Below are 14,043 nucleotides of genomic sequence, written 5' to 3'. Positions count from 1 at the left end.
TCACAGTATTGTGTGTCAAATGAAAAAGCTTAGCACCAGCCTTTTACCTATTGCCTCTTTTGATTTCCAGTCTTGAACTTTCATTGAGGGATCTATTCTCTAGGTCCTGGGGCAAGTGCAAGTTGCTTTACTGGCATACTGGCACCTATCTTTGCTGTACCAGGAACGTTACCTACACTACATCAATCCCATTAAATAATTGGGCCACTGTATCTAGGTGACCATTACATCACTGACCATTAGTCTGACCAAGGTAAGAATTTAAATATTGTAAAAATTTAATATTTACATTAATATAATGCACTAACAGCCCGTCCCGACGTTGTCCGGGTATGAATTGCTGCCGGACAGTAGTATATTGTTTTGTAGGATTTCGTTTTGATAGCATTTCTTATCTGTGACAGGCCTGTGAAATGCTTCGATTCACAGTGCCCTGCTGATGCACTTAAGAGTGCGCGTTCAGTAGTGTGTGAACTCGAGTTTCCCTACTTTATATTTCCTTGCAATATTATATAGCGCGAACGAGACAACACGGCATGAGCACAATTTACATTACAGAAGAGCACATTCATTTGTGGTAGGCATGGGGAGATAAAGCAATTTGCCTGGAATCACAGGATGTTGAGCTTATGCTAAGATTAGAACGTAGCTCCCCAGCTCTAAAGTTCGCAATTCTAGAACCTGTGGCGGGAGGTGTGTCTAAAAGTGTATGTCGGTGCTGGCCATCAATGAGAGAGACCTGTGCATTTTTCAAATCGGTGGTGAAAAAATATGAGTATGTTGCTGGAGATGATGGCCGCAGTGCCACCAATGTACTTACCGGGGGAGGGTAAACATCCATTATTCCGCAACTTTCTTTCCGCATACCATCACTCCGCATACTTTCATTATGAAAGTACCATGACTCCGCAATGCCATTATAACGCATGGCATTACATTTTATATGCTTTTACCACGCATACATTTACAACGAAATTCGTTGTAAATGCATGAATGGTAAAAGCATGTTTCTTAAAATGTTTGGATAAGGTAAGTATGGGTATAGGGGTAAATGTTTTGGGGTACTAAGGTATATGTTTTGGGGTGTTTGGGTATTTTAAGGGTTCAGATATCGTTTTGGGTTATGGGGTACAGGGGTAGTTTTAGGGTTTAGGGATAGGTATGGGTTTTGGGGTAATGGGGTATTTTTAGGGTTCAGGGCTAGGTTTGGGTTTTGGGGTATAGGGGTATTTTTAGAGTTCAGGGGTAGGTTTGGGTTTTGGGGTACAGGGGTATTTTAGGGTTCAGGGGTAGGTTTGGGTTTTGGGGTCCAGGGTTATTTTTAGAGTTCAGGGCTAGGTTTGGGTTTTGGGGTACAGGGGTATTTTTAGGGTTATGGGGTAGGTTTGGGTTTTGGTGTACAGGGGTATTTTAAGGGTTCAGGGCTGGGTTTTGGGGTACAGGGGTATTTTAGGGTTCAGAGGTAGGTTTGGGTTTTGGGGTACAGGGGAATTTTTAGGGTTCAGGGCTAGGTTTGGGTTTTGGGGTACAGGGGTATTTTTAGGGTTCAGGTGTAGGTTTGGGTTTTGAGGTACAGAGGTATTTATAGGGTTCAGGGCTAGGTTTGGGTTTTGGGGTACAGGGGTATTTTTAGGATTTAGGGATAGGTTTGGGTTTTGGCGTACAGGTGTATTTTTAGGGTTCAGTGGTAGGTTTGGGTTTTGGGGTACAGGGGTATTTTAAGGGTTCGGGGCTAGGTTTGGGTTTTGGGGAAATGGGGTATTTTTAGGGTTTAGGGATAGGTTTGGGTTTTGGGGTACAGGGTTATTTTTATGGTTCAGGGCTAGGTTTGGGTTTTGAGGTACAGGGGTATTTTAGGGTTCAGGGGTAGGTTTGGGTTTTGGGATACAGGGGTATTTTTAGGGTTCAGGGCTGGTTTTGGGGTACAGGGGTATTTTTAGGGTTCGGGGGTAGATTTGGGTTTTGAGGTACAGGGGTATTTATAGGGTTCAGGGCTAGGTTTGGGTTTTGGGGTACAGGGTTAAGATGGGTTAGTGTTAAAGGGTGTTGGGGTATTTTAAGGAGTAAGGGTGGGTTATGATTATGGGGTGCAGGTTTATTTAAAGGGAGCAGGGTGGACACCCGGAGCGGGAATGTACAGAACCTGGGAAGAAAAAACAATGAAATATTGGGCACTACGCTCGCTTTTTTTCCGTAATCCCACGCCCAGCCCACGCCCACGCCCACAGCACACGATATGAGACATGGCATGAAGGGCGGAACGTACCACACACCCACAACGTTTGTCACGCCCCCAGCACACGCCCACAGCACAACGCGTACACGCCCACAAGGGACTACTTTGCTGGCACGGTTCTTTTACCTCTTAAATGTATATGGTGGGCGTCTGCATAGCCTATGTCCTTCTGCTGCAACTGCCCTTTCCAACGCTGTATTGGGTGCTGTGATTGGTGCTGTGGTTCCTGAGATTACCCGCCTCAAAGGTTTGGGCTCTCTCTTTATTATATTAGTATAGATGTGTTATATAATCAAATAATTTTTTAAAAAGCCGAAATTAAGGGTTAGAAAATAAATAAATCAAAAAGGAGGTGCCAGCGGGACTCTCCCCAAGATACCTTATGTCACAAACACATTTACACTTCAAAAATATGAAAAGAAAAAAATAAGATTTAGAGAGCGCATAAGGATTAAAATATTAAAATAATGGTAAAGTAATTGTTTGAAAATAATTTCATACATGCTGGAGTAAGGACCCCATTCAAACAAGCATTTGCAATGCAATAGGTCTCGCATTAGGAAAGTTTGAGCTATTGGTATTGTAAATGACAAATATTTTATTTATGTGTTGGTTTTGAAAATATCAAAATTAATAGCTTGGTCATTTACAATGCCAATAGTTTTAACTTTCGCAAACGTAACACCTATAGCATTTGTAATGCAGTATGGGTTGTATTTACATGACTTAGATGTATTAATATTACAATGGATTTTATTTAGTTTAATAATTAATACTTAAATAAAAGTTATTGTAATTTGTAATGGCAATAGCTTAAACTTTTGTAAATAACTTTTGCAAAGATTATGTTCATTGTATTTTATTGTGATGAAAATCCAAGAACAGTAGTGAAATATTAACATCTTTTTGTGACATTTGTAATAAAGCTTGAAACATTGTGAGAACATGTTAGAACCAGTTGTTGTTGAATGGTTGCACAGAGTGATGCTGTGGCCTTCAGTGGTGCTGAGTGATGCTGTGGCCTTCAGTGGTGCTGAGTGATGCTGTGGCCTTCAGTGGTGCTGAGTGATGCTGTGGCATTCAGTGGTGCTGAGTGATGCTGTGGCATTCAGTGGTGCTGAGTGATGCTGTGGCATTCAGTGGTGCTGAGTGATGCTGTGGCATTCAGTGGTGCTGAGTGATGCTGTAGCATTCAGTGGTGCTGAGTGATGCTGTGGCATTCCGTGGTGCTTAGTGATGCTGTGGCATTCAGTGGTGCTGTGGTGTTAAGTGGTGGTGAGTGATGCTGTGGCGTTGAGTGATGCTGTGGCGTTGAGTGATGCTGTGGCGTTAAGTGATGCTGTGGCGTTGAGTGAGCGTTGAGTGATGCTGTGGCATTGAATGACGCTGTGGCGTTGAGTGACGCTGTGGATTTGAGTGATGCTGTGGCTTTGAGTGATGCTTTGGCGTTGAGTGGTGCTGTGGCATTGAGTGGTGCTGTGGCGTTGAGTGGTGCTGTGGCGTTGAGTGGTGCTGTTGTGTTGAGTGGTGTTGAGTGGTGCTGTGGCTTTGAGTGGTGCTGTGGCTTTGAGTGGTGCTGTGGCGTTGAGTGGTACTGTGGTGTTGAGTGGTGCTGTGGCATTGAGTGGAGCTGTGGCGTTGAGTGGAGCTGTGGCGTTGAGTGGAGCTGTGGCGTTGAGTGGTGCTGTGGCGTTGAGCGGTGCTGTGGCGTTGAGTGATGCAGTGGTAGCGCATAGTGATGTTGTGGTGCCCCTGAGTGATGCTGTGGTGGTGCCGAGTGATGCTGTGGTGATGCGATAGATAGTGAGGGCAATAGATAGAGGGAGGGCGAAAGAGATAGAGGGAGGGCGAGCGAGAGATAGAGGGAGGACGAGAGAGAGAAAGAGAGAGGGCGAGAGATAGAGGGAGGGCGAGAGATAGAGGGAGGGCGAGAGATAGAGGGAGGGGGAAAGAGAGATAGAGGGAGGGCGAAAGAGAGATAGAGGGAGGGCGAAAGAGAGATAGAGGGAGGGAGAGAGAGAGATAGAGGGAGGGCGAGAGAGATAGAGGGAGGGCGAGAGAGAGATAGAGGGAGGGCGAAAGAGAGAAAGAGGGAGGGCAAAAGAGAGATAGAGGGAGGGAGGGAGAGAGATAGAGGGAGGGAGATAGAGAGATAGAGGGAGGGCGAGAGAGAGATAGAGGGAGGGCGAGAGAGAGATAGAGGGAGGGCGAGAGATAGAGGGAGGGCGAGAGATAGAGGGAGGGCGAGAGATAGAGGGAGGGCGAGAGATAGAGGGAGGGCGAGGGATGGAGGGAGGGCGAGGGATGGAGTGTGGGCGAGGGATGGAGAGTGGGGCGGGGGAGGGAGGGAGTGTGGGGCGGGGGAGGGATGGAGTGTGGGGCGGGGGAGGGATGGATGGATGGAGTCGGGGGAATGGATGGAGGAGTGGGGGGATGGATGGATGGATGGAGTGGGGGAATGGATGGATGATGGAGTGGGATGGATAGATGGATGGAGTGGGATGGATGGATGGAGTGGGGGTTGGATGGATGGAGTGGGGGATGGATGGATGGATGGAGTGGGGGGGATGGATGGATGGATGGATGGAGTGGGGTGATGGATGGATGGAGTGGGGGGTGGTTAGATGGATGGATGAAGTGGGGGTGGATGGATGAAGTGGGGGTGGATGGATGGAGTGGGGGGTGGATGGATGGATGGAGTGGGGGGATGGATGAGTGGGGGGTGGAGTGGGGGATGGACTGGGGGGATGGATGGATCAGGGGATGGACTGGGGGAGGGATGGGGTATGGATGGGGGGATGGATGGAGTGGGAGGGATGGATGGATGGGGTGATGGATGGATGGGGGATGAATGGTTGGGGGGATGGATGGTTGGGGGATGGATGGAGTGGATGGATGGATAGATGGAGTGGTGGGATGGATGGATGGAGTGGGAGGGATGGATGGATGGATGGAGTGGGCGGGTTGGATGGAAACACTACATAAAACATAAACATAAGCCCATTTTTTCAAAATTTTCTTTAAAAGAGAACCCCCAACCCTTTGTTCTCCTCCAGAAGTATATATTATATTAATTATGAAAAAATGTGGCTTCGGCAGTGTTAATTATTGTGATGTCATCAGGATTAAGGTTATGTGACATCACTTCTTATGACGATGCAGGGTCAAAGGTCACATGATGTCACTTCCTGTGCCATCATTATGGGCAAAGGGTCACTTCCGCTGCTGCATTTTAGTGTACTAACGTCCATGCATTTTTCCAATCCGCATTTAAATTTTTAAAGTGTATTGTAGTTTCTTCATTTCTCAGATGTTTATTGTCGTTTTTATAGTGCCAAACCTGTATATGACCACTTCGGAGCGCCATGGAAGAACTTGGTGCGCACTATAAGTTGGTGCATATCGATGAAGCAGAGTGTCTTATGCAGGTATGTCCGACGTTGTAGGCGAGATTCAACACATTTAAACCGAAACCTTTTCTCGGACGAAGGCCTGTTTCAAATTGCCCTGTTGGGATTCAGAAAGAGAACACATGGCAGATCCGGCATATGGTGCCATCTAGTGGCATTACCCGTGTAAGTGGCCTCCTCATTCATAAATATGGCAGTTTTGCTGTGACTGTTGCAGCAGCCTGGGGCGCACAAAAAGTGCCAGTCGTGGGAACGAAGGATGCAATCTTTACCCCCACTCTGAGGGGCCGGTTTTAAAGGACATTAGTACATTTTCAACAACGAAGTACAGACTTTCCAGTTTGGCTGCTAGAATACCAGAGTGAGTACAGAGAGACTGTATGGTTATTTAAGGACGAGTGAGCCGGGGATGCTGTCAACAGAGAGCTACAGGTGGCTCAGTTAGTGTCCAGTCAGTTAATGTCACAGGAAGGAATGGTACAAGTTTTCGTAGGGACCAGGTTAGCAAACTATTCATTTCTACCTGCTAGCATTAGCCGTGTTAGATGTCTGGTCATTAACTAAGGTGCACAGCTTGCTTTAAAATGTATGCATAAATGTTGCACCTCCAGTGCTGGGGTCCTAAAAATACCACTGGGTCTCGGGAATAATCAGCCCACTCACTGCCCCTTTCCTTCTGTTCTGCCAGCCATTGTTGCACGTCCCTCCCCTTGCTTCTCATCACATCTGTTTACACGAAGGCCTTTCTGAAAAAAATTGGTTTCCAGTACTTTTTGAACAGAAGACAATGTCCTCTCATGGACAAGATGTGCGGGTTCTTGAATCTGGGGCCCTGTCGGGACAGGGTCTGTCGTGCACTTCTAGTGTATGGGTGATCTCTGCTCTGGCCACACGAAGGGTCCTGGGTTGTTCATGCTCCATTTCCACATGTATGGGTGGCACTGAATGTGCTTTAATGCAAAGTCTGGGTTTTATGAAAGCGTGCCGCATCACAGCACAGTACCGGTAGGCCGGGGTGGCAAAGTGGCACGCGGTGGCTTCATCACAGCACCGGTAGGCCGGGGTGGCAGAGTGGCACGTGGCAGCTGCATCACAGCACCGGCCGGGGTGGCAGAGGTGCACGCGGCAGCTGCATCACAGCACCAGTAGGCCGGGGTGGCAGAGGTGCACGCGGCAGCTGGTTAGCAGGTGTGCACATTAGCATGCAAATTATGCTGTCGCAAGCACATATGCAAATGTCATGCAGAGCATGTTGACATTAGTAGGGCAAGGCTTACGGGGGAGGGCATTTCCAGCTGGCTGGCTTTCACTACCTGAAAATGCGAGAGAGAGTGTGCGACTCTGTGCGGGGCTCGGTTAAGGCGGCTTGCGCTGCAGGTAGAGTGAGTATTGTGATAAAAGTGACTCAGTGCCTGTGGATTTGATATTGACACTGATGGATGCGGAGTACATTTGCTAGCATGCGAGATAACTTGGTTTCCTGATGTGCCAATGAGGAGTAAGAGGCAGGCACGTGATCGTGGGAGAGGGCAACAGCAGGTCAAAAGGATGTCCTTCCTGTCCAGCCCTGCGAAGTTTCACAGGTTCATGCGTAACAAGCTGCTGCAGTCCAGGTTTTTATTTACCTTCTGGGATTTGTGGTCTGCTGCATGCCCAAAAAAATCCGAGCACTACAAGTCACAGAATGCACAGAAAACAAGCATTGGCGCCGCGAGGCTGTGGCAACAGAGAGAGAGGGGGAGAGCTGGAGAGGGAGGGGGTGGGCTGCCTGGTTAGTGCGTGTGGGAACAGATGGAGAGTGAGAGCAATTAGGGGGGAGGAGAAGTGAGGCCAGAGCGAGGCTGATGCCTTTGATGATGAAATGCGGTGTGGCAACAGATGGAGAGTGAGAGCAATTAGGGGGGAGGAGAAGTGAGGCCAGAGCGAGGCTGACGTGTCAGTGCCTGCCGTGGTACTTCAGTGTGTTTAAGAGATGCGTGTGAAAAAATGCAATTAGGAGGGAGGGAGGGAGGCTGATGCCCGTGCTTGTTTGGTCACGTGATTCACGTGAACTCAAAGAAAACTGCACCAAAAAAGCCTTGGTTTCAAGAGTATTTTGAGCACTTGAATTTTCGCCATTTTCCAATGGAAAAGGCGAGACCTAAAAAGTAGGTTATTCAATTAATTAAGAATGCAAGTAAGTTTAGGTATATTCATTTTTTTAAAGTTAAAAGAAATAATGATTATATCTATTTGTACATACTGGTTAAAAAGATTATTTTAAATGAATGAATCTGAATAAAATAATTTTAGGCTTAGGCTAGATAGATAAAAATAAGTTCAAATAAATATAAAACAATAGTAAATGTAAGCATTCAGGATACGTAAAAAAACTAGAACTGATTAAATCACAAGAAATGCTAGGAATACCATACAAGTAAATTGGGATAATATAATTATAGCTTAAGGGCAGTGATTACATTTAATACCAATTAAAAACACAAAATAGTCTTAGGATAACACCTAAAGTTGCTAATACGACAAAACACCTCAGATCATAAAAAAATGCTTCCAGAAAAAGAGGAGCGAAATGAGAAAAGTGCATCAAAGCGGTTGTCAAATTTCATGGAACTGATCTGCAAAGTAGCGGAGGCCAAGCAAAAGTATCTCCATGGTAACCATAAAAAACAAACAAGAGAAACCCAGAGACTAGATGAATAAATCTGAAATGCTACAAAAGCAACACTCCAGGTCGGATACTAGAGAAATTAGACTACCAATGGGGACAACAAGTACAACTTGAGAAGTCACAGACCAGATGATGTCCCTAAGTTTTGGATAAAGAAATTCACCAACGCATTTCAACCTGTAAAAACTCATTAACATGGTAATTATGACAAATAATTCTGTGTCAGAGCTGGAGGCAGGTTGAGCAGTGCCCTGAGCCTCTTGGAAAAAGCTTGCAGCTTGGGCTACGTCCCAACCAGAACCCCTTCCTCAGGGGGAAAACCTTGGCCTCTAGAGGATTGACAATTTGCATAACCTGGTGGGCAAGACTCCTGCCAAGGCTAAATGCAAACAAGAACAACCTAAGAGAGATGATGCCACTGATAGGCTGAAAGAGTGTTTCTAGCATGGTTTAAAAACAGGCAAGAGGGCAAAGCGGGTGGAAGCGGACGTCATTCGGTACCTCCGACGATCAAGTTGCAAATAATTCTAGGGTGGACCTAACAGGCTTAAACATCTCGAACGATGATGGTGGCAACACAGAATTCCTTGGTGCGTCGCACGATGGTTAAGATGTCAGAGACCTTGGCATCCATACTCTGAACCTGAGCGATAGAAAGTAGGTGAGCAGGGTCAGCAACCTAAATCACCTCCAGGTATACTGAACTCAGAGGATCTTTGCCATCCCATGTCCTATCAACAGGCCCCAGCTGACAATTGTCAGCCAATATGAGATGTGCAAACTTTGGAAGCCTTTGGACAAAGAGGTCAGGGGATGCCTGAGAGCACTATGAAAGACATTGACAGGTCTTGCATTGCTGCCGGATAAGTTGCTGGACATAGCAGGCCCACTGACCAAAGTTCCAGACATGGCAAAAAAGGCAAAAAACGCGGGCTCGCCTAAAATTCTGTATGGGTAGGGACAACAGGAAGTGATACTCATGGGCTATGCCTATTGCGCTGTTTCTATGAAGATATACATATCTCTGCTCATCAGGGTTGACCGTAAACTCACTGACTTCACCACTTCCAAAGGTAAATTATATTGCAAATTCTGGTCTCTGATTATTTACCTGAACTGTGAATTACCTCTCCAACAACCACGTTTACAGACAAACTACACACATTTTCATGAAGGATATAGCATTCACCTGTTAACCCTTCTTGTCCCCTAGAGCCACAATCATGCAGATATGAATCCACCCCACTCCACATCTGGCCAGACTGCATTGTACATCTCATACCACTTTGCTTTGTGGGCTGTGCCATGCCTAAAATCCCCATTTCAGACTACTATCTTGCAAGGTTGAACTTAAGAACCTGTTTCTTCAATGAATAAACCACTTTACTATGGCTATGATTGCAAATTTTTCCAGTATTTTTCAGTGCTCGTTATATGATTACAGTTAATATTCTACCAAGCATGTATGTAGTAATTACATTTCATACATTTGTTCTGCTTCAGAGAAAGTAATATAAATGGGTTATGTATTTGGTGAATGTGTGTTTTCTGTAAGTGTTATATATGTATGCTTCTCTCCATCCTAATCCACCTTACACCTTTACATCGCACAATTTGGACTCAGATACTTGGTAGGGCTAGGTTTGCATGCAACAAAACAGTGGCTATAAATTAACAGAAGTATGGATGTCCTAGAACAATATATCTGATGCAAATAATGGAGGTTGTGTGTGTACCAACAGCACTCTTTTTTTCTTTAGGCACAGCAGTGTTTAGTTGAGAAAGTGTACCAAGTATTGTATGGTAAGCTGGTGTGTTTTATGAAAAAACCAAGAGGTTATCTGAAGATCCAGATGTCTTCAAATGTGGGCGCTCCCAATTTACAACAGTTATTCATGTACAATACACTTACTAAACTACCATATAACATACAATAGAATCAATAAATGCAAGACATACCGTAATATACTGTTGCGTCCAGGTTATCCTCGTTCTAAATGAATGCAAAAAAGCATTGTCAACGTACAGTAAACAGATTTCCAAAGATTTACCTGTGAGCTCCTTTTTAATATTGGGGAGATTAGCTGGACAAGAGTTGCTGATGCTAGGGCCTGAGGGAGGCATGCCTTGGTTGCCATATATATCAATCAAATTACCAGATACAGGTAACTGGAGAGAATAAAAAGAGAAAGAAAGACCTCAGCTAGTGCAGTGGCTAAATCCTTTCTGTCCACTTAACACCAGTCACATATCTACGCTGTTTGATGCACTCTGATTTCACAATTGATCGGTCTATTCTATGAAATGCATTGTAAATACCTGGTGTTTATTTAGTGTACCTGCCTATCTGTAAACAGAATAAATTGTTCAGCCAAGTAATTTCATAGACAGCAGCTTAGAGATGCTGGGTTTAACACTGATATTTAAACAAGTTGAGTACAAAGCATTGCATTTAAAGTAGTCTGTGAACAATTTTCTGATAATGCTAATTATTCCTACATTAAACAGTAGGTTATGTTGGACAGTGAATTTCTATTTTTTAACTCATATGCTTTCCCATAGCTTGTGCGGCTCAGGAGTCATGCTACTGAAATTAATGAGAAAGAAGTACAGAATGTCTTTAAAGAGGATGTGCTAAATGACCAAGAAACGCATCTGCAAGAGATGGACTTTGCTGTGGTGGACCAATATGAACATACAGCATAAGATTAGGTCTTTGGGTAGTGGTAATGTAAGATTTTCAGTGATGGTAGTCAATAAAATGTCTTTGAGGAGTCATTAGGGCCACAACTTCCACATTGTGAGATAAGGCCTATTGGTACATCAGTCAGGGATTTAGAAACTAACGCCACCAAATAATGGAAAAACCAAAAGAGGAAAATATAGGATAGTCTTGTGTAAAAGAGAACATAAACTTTCAATCAAAAGAAATGCCACCTTTAATTCACAAAACCAATGCTATATATTTTACACTAAAAATCTTTGATATGTTTGTGTTGATCATTTTACATCCTTCTTTAAGGTTACAAGTTAAAACACTTGGATTTTTCAATGTTACTAATATTATGTTTGACAGCATACGGAAATTACTTCTTATGATAAGCCTATACCTGTAACACTTAAATAACTTTTGAGATAAACTTTACACATGTTAACAAAGCTATCTCCTATTTGATAAATACATTTAAAAAGGATAAATTAATAGCTCAAGATCACTGTAAATTTGGGATTCCAAAATTCTACTGCTGTTCATGTTCCGTGCAACAATTTTCTGAAAAGTTTGTTTTGGCTTTCTTTCTGAATCTTTTCATTCTTAATATAACACAGTTTTCCATTCACTCTAGCACTCTTTTATACTTTCCTCTGGCAGGCTTTCACAAATTTATATTGTTGTTTTTACTCATCTATAGTCACCTTTTAAGTTATTTTTTTTCTTCATGTTGTCCTTTAAACTCTCCCTTCTAACAATCCACAGAGTTCGCTTAGTTTATCAGTGTGTTAATACCTAAAATTATATACTGAACACTTCACATTGGACAACTCTATTAAGGTGTCTACTTCTACTCATCCATTGTATCATCCCCGTTTCTTTCCTACATCCATACTCAATGCACAAGTTTGTCACTTATTGACTTTACTCATGCTTAACGTTATTATGAACTAATGATGTCATAAGACTTTTCAATAGAACTGTGACCAGAGTATGCCTTCAACTATGGAAGTAGTAGGTAGACATCACTCCCACTGTTTTTCTCCTTTATTCATATTGTTTTTTTAATTCTTCCATCTCATAATGACCTTTCTTTCTATATCTTATCTTATTTTTTTACATTCGGCTCTAGCAATGCTCCTCTTCCATTTCTCCTTACTATTAGTTTCTTCTAGCAGTTACTTAATGTTATTTCTTGTATGCAGACCCCATTTTTTTTAAAACTTTTCTCTCGTCTGCTTGATGGCCAAAATCAGCCATATACTCCAATACACAAGAAGCAAATGCTGTTGCAAGAGTAATTTGAATCTCAAAAATGTTTATCACAGAAGAAAATAGTCAAAGAATCGGGCACACATTATGTTCCAAATAACATGTGCATAATTGGCAAAAGTTCTGAATCTTAACTACTGTCCAACGGTAAAATATGGCAATATTGTCACACATATATAAAATTCGCAGACACTCTAGAAAAAATAAGAATGAAACTGAATTGTACCGTGTTGGCCATATGCAATCCAGGATCCATCAAGCCTAGGATTTCTTCATTGTAGCTCGACTCAAGACTTATTATATCATCAATTACATCATCCATCTGTAACAAAAACAGATGAAATATTTGGATAAATGCTTGATATCATTCGAGTCAAACAGCAAAGTGGTCAATTAATTCATATGAATATGAAATTAAATGTAGTTGAGGCTGTGCAGGTTAACTTTAAACAACCTTTGGGATATGTTTGCCCCCTACGCCTTTGTTGACTATTTTCGTCTCACCACAACCGTGCTTTCACAAACATTTCTTTAGCACATACAGAGTTGATATGCATGTTCAAAAAGTTTGAAATGTATGTTCTAACCTCATTTCAAGTTGGTTCATTTCACAATGGATTTTATAGTTTCAAAGTTCCAGAAAGTTGAATGCCACATCACCATAACTCAAACCGAGGTATCTTTCCTTGTTTGATTAACCCTTAACAGGATATTCTTGCCCACCTACAAATGTGGTGACGGGGAAAGCAGGACTCTGAAATAATGCCCCATACATATATAAAAGGTAACAGAACCGTTTACAAAAATTATTGGGCTAAATGGTGCATGATGTTTGAAAAATAATATATTTTGGAATGGAGGCCTGAACAAGTAAGAGTGTGAATCAGAAACGATCCTGGAGATCTCTGCACTATGTGAAAAGTGAACAAGAATGTTTTCGGTTAAAAAGCCCAGCCATCTTGTAATATTAATTGGTGATACAAAAGTTAGGCAAACGAAAACCGCCAAATTCACAGAGTCAGTCATCCCTGGTCCTTTGGTGGATTCGGGTATGGCTATAAGAGCTATTGAAAGACCCAGCAAGTAGAGCAAGCAATAGATGACATTAAAATATGACCTGGCAGCTTAAAAATACTAATAATTATTTGTAGACTTGCATTTCAATTTAATGCAACATGTAAAATTACTGCATTGCGCGACTTCTATCAAAATGTCCTATTTCAAAACGATACAGTTATAAAGATTAAAAATAATTCTCTACACCTATGCCATGCATGAGCCAGAAGAAGGTCACACCTTCGAAGTACAAAGTATAAGTGATCCATAAAATTACTACATAGTGAGAAACACGGCACCCTAGTTACATTACTTATAAACTCAAGTTTTTAAGCATAATGCTATCGCTAAACTGATGTACTAATCCGTGCCCCAAAATTCAGGAGTTGGGGACAGTGAGGTGCAGAAAGGTAAAATTGTTTGCCTAAAATCGCACACTTTGGCCAAGTTTGTTAGACGTTCAAATTACTTTTCCCGTTCTCCCAATATGCAATTCTGCCACGAGTCACTTCCTGTCTTTCTTCTTACACAATGACAATCTTTAGTGCATAACTGCCGTTAATGAGCTAAATCGGCATATTGTTTTAAAACTATATTGCACAATATAAAAGATACACAGACAATGTACTGGGAATTAAATAAGAAATCTCTCCAGAAACAAGTCGAGAAAGTCATGAGTACGTAATTAAAT

General features: G+C 42.8%; 1 protein-coding gene across 12 annotated transcripts in view; it reads right to left on the bottom strand.

Moving 5' to 3' along the window:
* Positions 1 to 14,043, bottom strand: part of MITF (melanocyte inducing transcription factor) — an 832,466-nt gene that overhangs the window by 25,630 nt on the left and 792,793 nt on the right. For 7 of the 12 annotated variants that reach the window (XM_086938884.1, XM_086938880.1, XM_086938886.1 and 4 more), the window contains exons 4-5: positions 12,523 to 12,618; positions 10,274 to 10,307 (exon numbers count right to left, since the gene is read on the bottom strand). In XM_086938884.1, coding sequence (XP_086795010.1) covers positions 10,274 to 10,307; positions 12,523 to 12,618 — 130 coding nt within the window. Of the gene's footprint in view, positions 1 to 10,273; positions 10,308 to 10,365; positions 10,484 to 12,522; positions 12,619 to 14,043 lie in introns of all 12 variants that reach the window. The other 5 variants (XM_086938878.1, XM_086938881.1, XM_086938883.1 and 2 more) reach the window with 1 other exon arrangement.

The sequence above is a fragment of the Lissotriton vulgaris genome, chromosome 9 (genome assembly GCF_964263255.1).
Source record: "Lissotriton vulgaris chromosome 9, aLisVul1.2, whole genome shotgun sequence".
In the NCBI taxonomy this organism is placed as follows: Eukaryota; Metazoa; Chordata; class Amphibia; order Caudata; family Salamandridae; genus Lissotriton; species Lissotriton vulgaris.
Note: the sequence above shows the minus strand (reverse complement) of the source record. Positions and strands in the feature narration are given on the sequence as shown.